We start from the raw sequence: 14,214 nt of genomic DNA on the forward strand, positions 1-14,214 counted from the left end.
TCTCGCGGTTCCTGCATTGCATGGGGGTTGGGCTAGATGGGCCTTAAGGGTCCCTTCCCTACATTTCTATGTGGGTTGCCAGGGCTCTGCCTTACCTCTGATCCTGTGTTATGGCTCTGTGTGAATTCATCATTACTATTATTATTACCAATATTCTTGATATTAATATTGAACAGTTATTTATATAGCGCCATCAATGTACACGGCTCTGTACGCAATTGAAGTAAGAAATTCTACCCCACAGGGCATGCAATCTAAGAGAACAAACCCCAAACAGTAAAAATCAGTAGTTTGAAATGCACAATTCCCAATGCATAGCAGAATTAGGTACACTTAGAGGAGGTTCCCTGTCGCATCTCTGCATAACTTACTGCTCTGTCCTTCCCTCCTCCTCCCAGTTAGAGGGTAACTCTGCCATTTCTCTGCATCATGTGCAGAATTATCTGCCCTCAGAGGAAGCTGCCTGCTGTGTCTCTGCCCAGCTTGCTGCCCTAGCTTTGCATCCTTCCTCTCAGCCTCTGCTTGGGGCAGGTAATGCATCATATGCAACTGGATCAGAATTGTCCCTCCTTCTGAGGAGACTGCTGCTCGCCGTGTCTCTGTATAAGTCACTGCTCTGAGCTTCCCAACTTCCAACCAAAAATATGGAGCCGAGATGGAAACAATGAAGCATGCCTCCAATCTTAACCAATAAAGGAACAGAGCTTGAGCCACCAGGATCTCACAGGGGGAGGCTGGCTTTCCAGGAGGTTGGGGCCTGCTCGCGTGTACCTGTGAAGCCCCCGTCAGCGATGTTGAACATGAATCGGATCCCACTCTTGTCGTCCTTCTTCCCATCCTCCTCCTCCTCCTTTTCTCCATTCTGCTGAGCCTCTGACAGCTCATTGTCTTCTGCCTTGGCATCATCTGCTTAGCAAAACACAGGGGCACCCCATCACAAGAACACAAACATAAGAACATACTAAGGGCCTGATGGGTCATGCCAACAGCCCGTCCTGTCCAGCATCCCCTTCTCACAGTGGACAACCAGGGGGGATGCATTTTTATAAATGCCAAATTAGGTTAAGGTGGGGTTAATTACAGTAACTTTTTTTTTGTTCTGTTTTGTTTTCTGCATGGGTACTCCTCCTCCTCCTCTTCTTCTTCTTCTTTGTGTCTTACTCTGCACACTTGTCATTATGTATGCTTTATTTTTCAATAAAGAAAAGCATAAAAAGAGGGTGAATTGGAGGGGGATTGCCTAACAATGCAGACCAAATGAAATCTTTAGGGAGACCAGAGTCATGCAGGGGTTCTATATAATGATGGCTAGTTGCTGCTAAATTAATAATATCCCGAGTAAAGTGGATGGAATCCATCAAGTCTGCCTGTCCTAACACTGGCTCTATGCAGGGTAATCGCTCATTGCTAATCAAAAGTGACTCATTAATTGCTGGGGCCAGAGAACAGTAGCCAACCAGATGCCCATGAATGGAAACCGCAAGCAGCAGCTGAGCACAAGAGACCCCCCCCTTCCCCACACTGTGGTTTCCAGCAACTGGGATTCAGAAACAGACAGTGGAGGCAGAGCATTGCCATGATGGCTGGTTCCCATTGATTGCCTTATTCTCCCCAATGAATTTGACCAGCCCTCTTCAAAAGCCATCCAAGCTGGCAGCCTTCAAGTGTGTGATGGAGCAGGTTTTCCAGAGCAGGGGTGCCAAGTTGAATAAAACATTGTGAGTCCTGCATTGCATAATCGATCACATGACACAGGGCACACACAACATTTGAATGGGTAGGCCCAACAACTTTGTGGGAACCCGTCTCCCTAAAATATTTTATAGTGGGGACTGAAGCCACCACGGCCCCTAGAAGTTGGCTCCTATGCTCCAGAGTGAGCTTGGCATTCAAGCCGTGCCCAGCTGGAAGAAGATGCCCTTTTATCCTGGCAAACCTCATCTAGGGGCCCCAAGTGCCGCTGAGACCTCTGCCTGCCCACATTGCAGTTGTAATGGTGGGATATTTAAGAAACCCTTCAGAACACTTGCGCAGGACAGAAAGCAAATTGATCCTGAGAAATCAAGGATTTCTCGGTCCAGTATATCTGAAGGCGCGTCTCACCCCCATCATTCTACCCGGACACTGAGTTCCAGTGCCGAGGGCCTTCTGGCTGTTCCCTCACTGTGAGAAGCCAAGTTACAGGGAACCAGGCAGAGGGCCTTCTCGGTAGTGGCGCCTGCCCTCTGGAACGCCCTCCCACCAGATGTTAAAGAGAACAACAACTACCAGACTTTTAGAAGACATCTGAAGGCAGCCCTGCTTAGGGAAGCTTATAATGTTTGATGAATTACTGTATTTTAATATTTTGTTGGAAGCCACCAAGAGTGGCTGGGGAAGCCCAGCCAGATGGGCGGGGTATAAATATATTATTATTATTATTATTATTATTATTATTATTATTATTATTATTATTATTATTATTATTATTATTGATTTTGGAGGAAATTGAGCAAGTTGTTGGCCCTCAAGTAGCTGGTGGGGAGGAACCCAAGCAGGATCTGTTTGGAAAAGTTACATTTGCTTATGACTATGCATGCTGAGCTAGGTAAAAACTGAAGAGGGGGCTTCTTACCTGACTTGGATTCTTTACTGCTTCCTTTACAGGGGCTGGCATTTGATTCCGACTTTGCGGCTGGCTTTTCATTCTCCTGGGAGGCCTCATCTGCAGGAGCTGGGCAGGGTGGGGGGGGTAGGCAGGGAGGAAGGGAAGGAAGCAAAGCCTCACATCAGCCAACAAGGAGATGAACACAGCTTTCCATCAGGCAGCTTTGCATCAGAAATTGGCACCTGGGGCAGTGGGGATAATATGGCCCTCTTTGGGGCCTCGTTCCAAATATAATAATAGCCTCATCTTCTGCTTTTAAAACCATGCAAGTTGTTGGCCATCACTGCCTCCAGTGGAAGTGAGTTCCATAGGTTAGCTATGTGCTGTGTGGTCATATAATATAGCCCCTCATCCTATGGATGTGCACACTATGATGTGAGGCAGCTTTATTTACACTACTTTTTATTGCACCCTATTATGCACACTTAGATAATTCTACGTGCTTTCTTTCTTAGTGCTGGTCATTGACAATAAAGATTTGCTTTGAACCCACGTTCCTCACACTGGCTCACTACACCAGGTGCAAAATGACATCAAGCGAACTAGAGCAGGGTCCAGTTTGATGGGTCATTCTGAGGTACCGGTCAACCCCCAAAACCCATTGCTCTTGCACTGTCACCTCCCCACGGCATCTCATCAGCCCCACACCTTTTGCTGGCTGCTCGGGGACAGGCTCCACCCTCTCTTCCTCTTCGATGCTCTCTTCGACTGGTTTTGCTTGTCCCACCACAACTTCCTCCTTCTCGTCCTTCTCCGTTTTCTCTCTGTTCACCGGCACCTGAACATAAAGCAGAGTTTCCATCACCCCAAGCTCTTTCCATTATGAATTTGTCTGATCCTGATGGGGGCTGTTGGAAGGTAGACTGTGGTCTCTGGGTCAGTGCCCTATTCGCCCTAGTGGATCAGCCCCACTGCTCTTTCTACCCTTCTTTTTTCTTCTTTCTTATAAGTAGTAGTATTTTCTTGATGCCAACCCATATATTTTCCCGGTTTACTCTAGGTTACCCCTTTCTGGGTGAAATTCAATATTATTATTATTTTAACCAACCTGCTGCCAACAACCCATCTGCAAGATCTCAATGTCCCACTTGCAACACTTAAGTCCCTATCTGTGCCCCAAGGATGCCCCTCCTAGCTCAAGGGATGTGCTCTTACCTGGCTCTCCCGTGGCTTTTTTGCCCTCTGCTCCAATGGATCTTTTTCCTGGGGGATCCCTGGCTGTGGGTCCGCTTTGTCTGAAACAAGAGATGAGGCCCGCAAATGAAACGCCAGCAGCTTGGCAGAATCCTGCACACAAATCCGCTTTCTGGGCTTTTGCATGGAAATTATTAAGGCTGGCGGTTCTGTTTCTACAGCTATTAGCCATCGTTGTATCAGGAGTGGCCCTCCAGGTTGTGCTGGACTTCATCTCCCATCAGCCCCTGCAAGCACGGCCAGTGGCCAAGGGTGATAGGCATTGTAGCAGGGCTGCCATATGCCTGGATTTTCCTGGACATTACCAGGATTCCAAAGGTGAAATTGACATCCTGGATCTTAGGCAAGTCAATTGAAAAATCACTCAACAACTTTGAGGTTTGTCTAAAAAAAAAACCCTGAAAGAAAAGTTCAACAACATTCGGGTTGTACTGGTTTTTACAACCCTAATTGTAGTCCCGTAGCATCTGGAGGATCAAAGTTTCCCCACCCCCCAATTTGCATTACAGTGGTACCTCGGGTTAAGTACTTAATTCGTTCCGGAGGTCCATTCTTAACCTGAAACTGTTCTTAACCAGAAGCACCACTTTAGCTAATGGGGCCTCCTGCTGCTGCTGCACTGCCGGAGCACGATTTCTGTTCTCATCCTGCAGCAAAGTTCTTAACCCGAGGTACTATTTCTGGGTTAGCGGAGTCTGTAACCCTAGGTACCACTGTATATCAATCCAGCAGCTGCCTGATGTTGAGTCTAGCCCAGCCTTTTCTACACATGGGTTGGCAGTGGCTTTCCATGGTTCCAGGTGGGGATGTTTCAGCCATACCTGGTTGCAACGTGGGCCCCACCTGCCCATGAGCTGGGCTGGCTGGGACAGGCGTGTTTGGGTCCGAAGAGAGAACCTCCCCTCCCTTTTTGCTCTCCAGGCCTTCCGGGATGAGGTCAGGAGTGCTGTATTTCCCGTTGACAGGTTCGAACTCTTGAACCTGGATCAAGGAATGGGCAGGGTGGGGGGAGGGAAGGTGCAAGGAACATGGGATTAGACCCCCCACACACAATCCATTTATTTCTTAAAGTTTAAAGAACACCATTTCTTACAGAGTACAAGAAGCAGATTCAGAAACGAAAGGTTGTGAATAAAATGAACTGATATTCAGGTTAATGACGTCATCACCCAGACAATGATATTATGTTAGGGTTGTCATATTTCAAAACGTGAAAATCTGCACATAGAAGTTGTTGAACTTTTTTTTTTTTTTTGGCAAAGTTGTTGACATATCCCAGACATATGGCAACCCTAATTTGGGTTGATGATGTCATCATACAGGCAATGATTTTCAGATTAATGATGTCATCATACAGGCAATGATATTCAGGTTAATGATGTCATCGTACAGGCAATGATATTCAGGTTAATGGCGTCATCATGCAAACAATGATATTCAGGTTAATGATGTCATCATCAGAGCAATGATGACTCAGAACTCAAACACAAAAATAAAGGTCATTTCACACTAACTCCCCCCCCCCAAAAAAACCCTAAAACAGGAAAGAGTGAAGCACCTTGCTGATTAAACAGAAGGTAAAAACCATTCCTACAGTACTACATCAGTTAAATTAATCTCACTTTCTGCAACCTGGTGCCCTCCAGACATTTGGGGGCCACAATTCCCATCAGCTATGAAAGCAACATTGGGTAACATGTAGAAGTCAACTCGGAAGAAGAAGAAGAGCTTGGATTTGATATCCCGCTTTATCACTACCTGAAGAAGTCTCAAAGTGGCTAACATTCTCCTTTCCCTTCCTCCCCCACAACAAACTCTCTGTGAGGTGAGTGGGGCTGAGAGACTTCATAGAAGTGTGACTAGCCCAAGGTCACCCATCAGCTGCATGTGGAGGAGCAGAGACGCAAACCCGGTTCACCAGATTACGAGTCTATCGCTCTTAACCACTACACCACATTGGCTCTCGGACCCAACTAAAGCCATATATACAGTCTTACAATGACTTTTCCATCAACTCACTGAGCTCTCAGGAGCAAGCCTAGCAGGAAATAATTCAAGGGAAGAGTTGACCTACCTTCTTCCTTACTAGCGACATCACGCCAATTCGAGTCAGCACATGCTGCCGGGACAATCCCTCGCGGGGGACTCCATCAGCGAAGGTCTCCGCCCCGTCTGCCCCAGGTTCGCACAAGTGCCTCATGAACAGGGAGACATAGGCCCTGAGGAGGAAACAAACAGGAGGGAGGGAGACGCCAGGGCAAATGGCTTCCATTGTCTTAAGTCAAAATAGATGCAAATGTCCCAACCCTTAAATTAGACAGCTTGAGCTAAGCAGGGATAGATCTCTGTGTGGAAAGACTCAGCTTAGATCCAGTAATCAAACCAACACCCCGTGTCTTCTACCCAGAGTTCCAGGTGGTGGATCCTAGAATCCTAGCAAAAGCACAAAGCAGATTCCGCAAGTCTGCTTTGGTCTAGAAAAGGCTGAAATCAAGCAAAGCACTTGGGAAATCCACTCCACGGAGGTCCATCCATTCTCTGCCGCAGCTCCCGGTGACTACTCCAAAACAGGTCCCGAGGGCAGGAAGAGAGAAGGGTCACAGGGCACCCCCAGTGCCAGGCATGGAGAGTCCTCCCTTCCCCTTGGCAACTTGACAGATAAGAATTAACGAGCAGTTGATAGATTTGTAGTCCTTTTATTACAGCGTCATGTTGCAGGCACAAATACACAGCTCTCTGCAAGGAGGGCAGTTGGCTACTCTAAATCCTCCTTCTGACTTCGGCAGCATTTTGGGCGCCAATGGGAAGTTCCTCCGTCCTCCCTCTGGCTCCTTTGCTCTCTGATACATTCAGACCTCTGAAACCGAGGGGAGGAGAGATCCTCCACGCTCTCAAGTGACGTTTCAACTAGCTGCCCACTCCCTTCTGGTTCTGTCGTCATTATCTCATAACTGGGTAACTCCCCACTAAGCTGTTCAGCTTCTGCCTCTCTCTCTCTCTCTGTGATTCTTCCCCCTCCAGCTCTCCATCGGAGAGAGGCTGGTCTGCCATAGAATGCACTCCCTAATCCTTGTCTTCAGACCATTCCCTGACACCGAGTACCTGAACTCCTTCTCGCTTTTCCCCCGGAGGTCCCGCACCAGCCAGTGGGAGTTGAAGGCGTCCTGAGGGGGCATCCCCCAGCGCATGATGGCGTTCAAGAACGCTTTCCGCTGGCGAGCGTTGAAGCCCAAAACCTGCAAGGAGAGGCAGGGACGGGTGGAGAAGAAGGAGGATATGGGGAAAGATGGCATTCTCAGATGCCTAGGACAAAGAGGCAAAGCAGCATGGGATTGTAGGACCAGAAAAGGAACCCCAGGGGTCATCTAGCACACACACACCCGAAATGCAGAAATCACAGCTACAGAATCCCTGGCAGATGGACATCTAAAGTTTGGAAATCTCCAATGAAGGAGGGTCCATCACCTCTCTAGAGACTCCAATCCACTAGCCAACAACTCTGTCCACCGGGCCATCGCCATGAACAGCATTGTCCAAGACGTACCTCAATGTTCCCACCGACTCTCGCCAATAACGGTGGGAGGGGCTTGTCCCTGTCACTCTTCAGCTGCCTTCGGGACTGCCGCCGGCCACCTAGAGAGCGTCAGAGAGATCCCGTGTCAATAAGCTGAGATCCTAGGAGGAAGCTGCAGCCTCGAAAATGCCCTGTGGAGGGAGGCAGTGCTCTAGACATCCTAGGGTGCTTAAAAATATAATAATTCATGGTTCTACGCTAAGCTAAGCGACGTGGACTTGGATCCACCGAGGACCAAAAATGAAGACTTGAATGCTGCACACACCACACCAGAGCATCCCTGCATTCCGAAAGCATCGCTGCAAGGACTCGGCCCGGAATATAGGGCAGGGCTTCCGGGTTAGGCTTATTTTCGCTGACTCTCAGAGCGTCTTCAGCTGTGAGCGGGGAGGGCTGAGAGGCTACGGTGATGTTTTATTGGGTAGGGTGTTGGATTGGACCTGGGAGAGCCACAATGAAGCTCGCCGGGTGATCTTGGGTTGAACTACCTCACAGGGTTGTTGTGGGGGTTAAATGAGGACTAAAATCTGGGAGAGGCCAGGGTTGAAATTCCCACGCAGCCAAGAATGAAGCTCACTTTCTTTGTTTTTTAGGATGGTGTTTTCTTTATGAAGATGGGAGAGAAAGGGACTTTAAAAAGAGAAAGTGTGCAAGATAGGCAGAGATCCTTCAATAATGATCTAGGAGAAACAACGTCAGCAAAGCCTTTCTTGTACAGAACTGCCAAAATGGAAGGACCTTTCTCCTCCTTTCCACGGGGTTGGACCAGGTCAGCCTTTCCCCAATGCTGGTGCCTCCAGATCTTTTGGACCACAAATCCCATCAGCCCCAGGCAGAACAGCTGCTCCTTCTGGAACTGATGGGAGCTGTAGTCTGAAATGACCTTGCTGGCTGAGCCTGATGGGAGCTGTGGTCCAAAAAGGCTGTGATGGCTGGGGATGATGAAAGTTGTAGTCCAAAACATCTGGAGGCCATCAGCTTAGGGAGGGGTGGTCTAAACCAGTGGTTCCCAAAGTGGGTGGTACCTCCTGCAGGTGGGGGGATTCCCTGGGGGGGACACTAAGAGGCAAGGGGGTGACAGGGAGGTGCTGGAGGTGCAAGTGACTATCAGAATGGTGTCGCTAGATCAAGTTCAGCAATTCTGTAGCAATAGCATTAATGAAATAATACAGAACATCCACCCAGCATCCATGCTGTAAGTGAGAGAAATTACCAGAGACAACAACAAGCATAAATCTTGTCCAATGAATTCAACTGAATACTTTTAATTGGATTTTGAATAGACGTGCAATGAATTGTGATTGTTTTGAATTTTACCATGTTCTTCTCTTCCATGCTGGGTCGTGCAAACTGCTGTTCGGAATCATGCTTTTTATAGGGAGCAATGGGAATGGGTTTATGCAACAAAGGGGGTGGAGGAAAAGTTTGGGAGCCACTGGTCTGAGCAAAGATTTGGGGGGCAGGGGGAGAGACATGACAAGGAAGATTGCAGGCTGGACTTTAAAGATGAGGTCCAGGTCTGCAGGATCAACCAGGGGTAACTGCACAAAGGAATTAGGACCCCCCTTTTCCTTTGCACCCCATTCTGCCTTGCTCCAACACCCACAGCAGACTCTGAGGATGCCTGGGCAAATGCCTGCTGTCCATCCACTTTGCTCCCACTTCTGCCAGGATCAGCCTCTAAGGGCCCAAGAGCAGTTGCTGGAACATGCCTGGCTGATGTCAGCACAGACGAGGAAAGGGACTGGGTGCCGTCGAAGTAACAAAGGTCTGACTCACTCTGACCTTCGGGCCGCTCCTCAAAGTCTTCGTCCTCATCTTCAGAGCCGATGGAGTACTCAGACTGATTGTCGGATAGCTCGTCCTGCCACTCTGCCGGCAGAGGAGAGGGAGGGGTCTCAAGAGGGAGAAGCAAGGGGTCCGATGCTAGGAGGCTCGAGGCTGGGCGCAGAAGCAGGCTAAAGTGGCAGAGTCCTCAAGGGGCTGCGAGGACTCTGCCACTTTGGGCCGCAAGTGCGAACTCACATTCGTGAACGTTTGAAGCATCATAATAATCATCTCCTCGCAACGGATATTTAAACAACAACAACACAAGAGGCAAAGGTTAAGCCCGCCAAGGTCAAGTTCGGTTGTTGACATTTAAAAGGTACCTAAACAATTTTTTGCGGGGGGGGGGGATACCTAACAGGTCACCTCCCCAAACACAGTCCAAGCTGAACTTCCAAGAAGACCCTGCTGCTCACTGCAATGATCAGCAGATTGTCACTTGGTGATAATGTGGCAGTGGGCCATTCTAGGGGGCAGCAAACACCCTCGGGAATGCCCACCCCTCTCAAGTAATTTGTTAGGCAGACGAAAAACATACATGTTTACCCATGGATTTCTACTTTCCTGGACTTTTTGTTCTTGATTTGATTTGTTCTCTGCACACACCAGCTTTATTTGTGGCTTGCAGCTGCATTTTCTTCTTTGATTTTTACACTTGCTTTTAGGAAAAGTTGTTGAATACTGTTGCGTGTTTTATTGTTTTCACAGAAATATCTTTAAAGATTTTCATTACATGAAAGCATTTTTGCAAATAAATAAATGCACCCATAAATAGGGGTCAGCTAATTCTCTTGACTGATGGTTGCAAACGTTCCATATGTACGTTTAACATTTAATATGTGTTTTTGGTGCACCTGGGAAGTCGATGGTTACTCAGGGGCTTTTCCAAGGATCCAGTTTGGGTATACATGACATCCCAGAATGTAAGCCTTGTGCAAGATGCAATTGTACTGTGTTAGGATTCACCATTGGGCTTCAGCTAGAGGGATCTCACAGGTTAGGCACCCCTCTTTGTAGATCATTGTCTGCTGATTTCAACTTTGCTTTTATTCTGATTCTCTTTTAAATTTAGTTCTGATTTTACATCTAAGTTGTACCCTATGCAGTCCCCCCCCCTTTTCAAAATGTACCCAGCACAGAGAACATTGGGGTTGATTGGCAGCATTAAAAAATATCTGGCACTTATTAAATTGGGGTAGTCAACACAGTGACCTCCAAATGTTTTGGACTTCAAAACTTGCATCCTCCCTGGATACTGGCCATGCCAACTGCGGCTGAGGGGAGTTGTTGTAGTCAGAATATCTGGAGGGCACCAGGTTGGTCACCCTTACATTAAAAATGTGAGCAGCAAGGAAACTTTCAAAAGGACAGGTGAAAGCTTCTCCCATCCTTTCCCCTGAATGCTCACTTAGAATCAGAGAATCGTAGAGTTGGAAGGGAACCAAAGAGATATCTAGTCCAGTCCTTGCCATGAAGGAATCACAGCAAAACCACACAGAAGAAAACCGGTCAGGATCACAGCCCCGTGGAGAGAATGCACAGAGAGTCACTGTGTGAGCAAAATACATCTTCCTTCAGGGGGCAGCTGCACATGTCAAGTTTAAACATGTGTAGGCTCTTTCTCACGAGTAGCCGAACCCATTTACAGGTATCTTGCACCCACGTACAATGTAACGTGGGGACACCCCAGGAAAGACTGTCCGGGAATAACTAGTTTTCAAGTTACTGGATAGGATGGGTGCATATGTTTGAGAGAAGTTCCTGGACTACAATTGCCATCATCCATTTCTAGCCACTGGCCATGGGCTGATGGGAGATGGAGTCCAACAGCAGCCAGAGGTCTGCAGGTCTGCCGCCCCTGGACCACAACAGCCTCACCTTGGTCCTCCTGCGAGGCGTCGTTGTAGTTGACCTGCTTCCGGACTCTCTTCCCTTTCCCGAGGTTACGGGCCAGATCCTCCTGCTGCTGTTCGTAGTGGTGCCTCAGGAGCTTCTCCCAGTAGTCGGGGTCCACGTTCTCCTCCTGCTTGATGATCTCGCGCTCAACCTCCTCCTGCAAGCAGAAGAGGGGAAAAGGGGACAACTCTCAAACCACAGCTTTGAGGGATGGCGGTAACCATTCCCGAAAGGAGACACTCGCATGGGGCATGTTGGCAGGGCTGCAGTCAAAGAAAGAAAGAAGCTTCCAAACTGGATTACTGCAATGCACTCTACGTGGGGCTGCCCTTGAAGACTACTTGGGAACTTCAGGTGCTCCAAAATGCAGCAGCCAGATTACTACTGGCCAGGGTTCCATTTAGATCACATATAACCTGCTTTAAAACAGCCACACTGGTTGCCAGTTCATTTCCCAGCCCAATTTAAGGTGCTCAGATTGATGTTTAAAGCCCTAAATAACTCAAGACCAAATATCCTGAACGACCACCTCCTTTCCTACAGGCCCTCACTGGTGCTGTGATTAGCAGATGGGGCCCTCTTGGTAGCTCCTCTTCAGGAGCGGGTGGACCACAAGAGGGACTCCTCCGTGGTGGCCCCTGAGCTGTGGAAATGCCTCCCCACAGAGGTGTGTCTGGCACCTTCATTGCACAGCTTCCAGCCAATGCTGAAGTTGCACCTCTTTACCCTGGCTTTTGACACTTGAGGCGTTTGTTTTTAGGACCCACCTTCTTTTCATGGCTGCAAGTTGTTCTTAATTGTTTTTCACATTGTGTTTTCATGCTGTAAGTAGGACCTGATGGCGAAGGGTGGACAATAAATGAACTAGCTGCTCCAACACTTAAGTTATGAGGCAACCTTTGCTGTCCGGATGTGACTTTACTGCTAAATCGCTCAGAGGTATTTCACAGGAAGCAATTCATGAACACAGTGAAATAAACAAATGAGTAAATACTTAAGGGCTAGAAACATGGGTTTGGCTTGGGCTTGGGATTTTCAAGATGGCGGAATCACAAACCACCACCAATCTCTGCCCGATGGAGTGTTCTTTGGTGTCCTGATGAACAGATTCCAATGGCAGATGGGCATTACTGTCCTTAGGTTTTCAGTAAGATTTGTTTATATGTTTTATTTGTACCATTTTAGAAAGGTGTGTGTGTGTATCTGCATGTAGATTTTAGTGTGCCATGCACAACTTTGCTTTGTGTGTGTGTGTTTTTAAAAGCAACACCCTGAAATAAGCAAACTTATTGAAAAGGAAGGTAAACCATGACTCTGAACGCATTACCACACCATCCTCTTCTCTCACAACATACTGGGCCACTTTAAAAGAGCTGAGATACTCGTTCATGTTCTGCAGCTCCGTGTCGTCAGTGGCATCTTGGTTGCGGTCCAGGAGCTTTGAGATGGCCGCGTCGTCGTAATGGATCACGCTGCTGTCCTCGACGTCTTTATTGTCACCTGGGAGGGAGAACATACGCGTGTGAGGAGAGCCTACTGGTTCAGGCCCATGACCCATCTGGTCCAGCATCCTGTCCTCACAGTGGCCAAACAGGTGCCCCAGAAGGAAGTCCACAAGCAACAGTGCTCTCCCCTCCTGCGGCTTCCAGAGACTGGCAAACAGAAGCATTACTGCTTCTGACCATGGAGAAAGAGCTTAGCCATTGAAGCTGGTAGCCATTAACAACCTTCCTGTTGTCCAATGAATTTGTACAAGCCTCTTTTAAAGCCATCTAGGTTGGTGGCCATTAGTGCCTCCTGCAGGAAGGAGTTCCCATGATCAGAGGACTGTGGCAAACTCTATTGTGCAAACTCTGTTGTGTGAAAAAGGTTACCATGCCTGGGGCTTTTTAGATCACGTGCAGGAGAAAGTGGGTGGGGAAAACTTCTTCTATCCCTCACTTGACATCAGAACTTAATGGGGCCATCCTGAACTTTGAGAAGTTCAGGACAGGCCAAAGAAACTGCTTCTTCACACAGCACGTAATTAAAACTGCGGAACTCACTCCCACAAGAAAAAGTGGTGGCCCCCAACTTGGGAGGCTTCAAAAGAATGTTAGATAAATTCAAGTTGGATAAGGCGATCCACAGCTACTAGTCTCAAGGGCTGTGCTCTGCCCCCCCCCCACTTTCAGAGGCTGTAGGCACTCAAGTTCTGCTGGTTGGCTTCCCTTTGGGGTGTCTGGCTGGCCACGGTGAGAAGAGGAGGCTGGACAAGAAGGACCCCCTTTGACACCTCGTCTTAGCTTCTCACGTACAAACTCCAGAGCAAAAAAGGAATGTGAGCATTGATGGCTTTTGTGCCTTCTGTCCTTCACGTACCTGGAGGAGCAGGGCCATGTTTTTTCTTCACGCCAGGAGTCACTGTCCCACCTTTGGAGGCTGGTGCCTCCATGAAAGGTGTCATGGCCTCAGGTATGCCAATTTTCTGGGCCTGAGATATCATCCCTGGGAGCAAGGAAAAAATGTGAGTGTTACAGGTTTGTGCCAAGCAAACAAACACTCCACTTATTTTCACAGCAACTTGGGCCCACTAAGTCCAAATAAAGCTCAACTGGCTGAGGTGTCTAGAACCTTGGTTCTTCAACTGTTTGAGGTGTCTAGAACAAGAGCCCTTTGACTGGTTGAGCTATCTAAAACCTGGATCATTCAACTGACCATGGTGTCTAGAACCATTTTCCATCAACTGGTTGAGGTGTTTAGAACCTGAGCCCATTGACTGTTGAGGTATCTAGAACCTGGAACTTCAACTGCATAATGTGTCTAGAAACTTGATCCTTCAAGTAAGTGAGGTGTCTAGAACCTTGGCCCTTCAAATACAGAGATAGAGTAATTCACAGATGGCCCCAGGCTCAATCCTGGACATCACGTAGGGCTGCAAAAGACCCCCATCTGCAACACTAGGCAGCTGCTGTAAGTCAGTGCAGACAATACTAAGCAAGCTGGACCAATGGTCTGGCTAGGCATAAGGCAGCTTCTTATGTTGGAATGGGACTGTGACTCAGTTGCAGAGCACCTACTTGGAATGCAGAAGGTT

General features: G+C 48.1%; 1 protein-coding gene across 5 annotated transcripts in view; it reads right to left on the minus strand.

Moving 5' to 3' along the window:
* Positions 1 to 14,214, minus strand: part of CHD5 (chromodomain helicase DNA binding protein 5) — a 59,541-nt gene that overhangs the window by 12,046 nt on the left and 33,281 nt on the right. For 3 of the 5 annotated variants that reach the window (XM_081201344.1, XM_081201342.1, XM_081201343.1), the window contains exons 25-36: positions 13,500 to 13,625; positions 12,466 to 12,638; positions 11,121 to 11,295; positions 9,195 to 9,287; positions 7,386 to 7,474; positions 6,944 to 7,077; positions 5,916 to 6,060; positions 4,663 to 4,822; positions 3,803 to 3,882; positions 3,296 to 3,425; positions 2,615 to 2,713; positions 772 to 906 (exon numbers count right to left, since the gene is read on the minus strand). In XM_081201344.1, the coding sequence (XP_081057470.1) occupies positions 772 to 906; positions 2,615 to 2,713; positions 3,296 to 3,425; positions 3,803 to 3,882; positions 4,663 to 4,822; positions 5,916 to 6,060; positions 6,944 to 7,077; positions 7,386 to 7,474; positions 9,195 to 9,287; positions 11,121 to 11,295; positions 12,466 to 12,638; positions 13,500 to 13,625 (1,539 nt within the window). The remainder of the gene's footprint in view (positions 1 to 771; positions 907 to 2,614; positions 2,714 to 3,295; positions 3,426 to 3,802; positions 3,883 to 4,662; positions 4,823 to 5,915; positions 6,061 to 6,943; positions 7,078 to 7,385; positions 7,475 to 9,194; positions 9,288 to 11,120; positions 11,296 to 12,465; positions 12,639 to 13,499; positions 13,626 to 14,214) is intronic. The other 2 variants (XM_081201345.1, XM_081201346.1) reach the window with 2 other exon arrangements.

The sequence above is a fragment of the Podarcis bocagei genome (genome assembly GCF_964188305.1).
Source record: "Podarcis bocagei genome assembly, chromosome: 7".
Classification (NCBI taxonomy): Eukaryota; Metazoa; Chordata; class Lepidosauria; order Squamata; family Lacertidae; genus Podarcis; species Podarcis bocagei.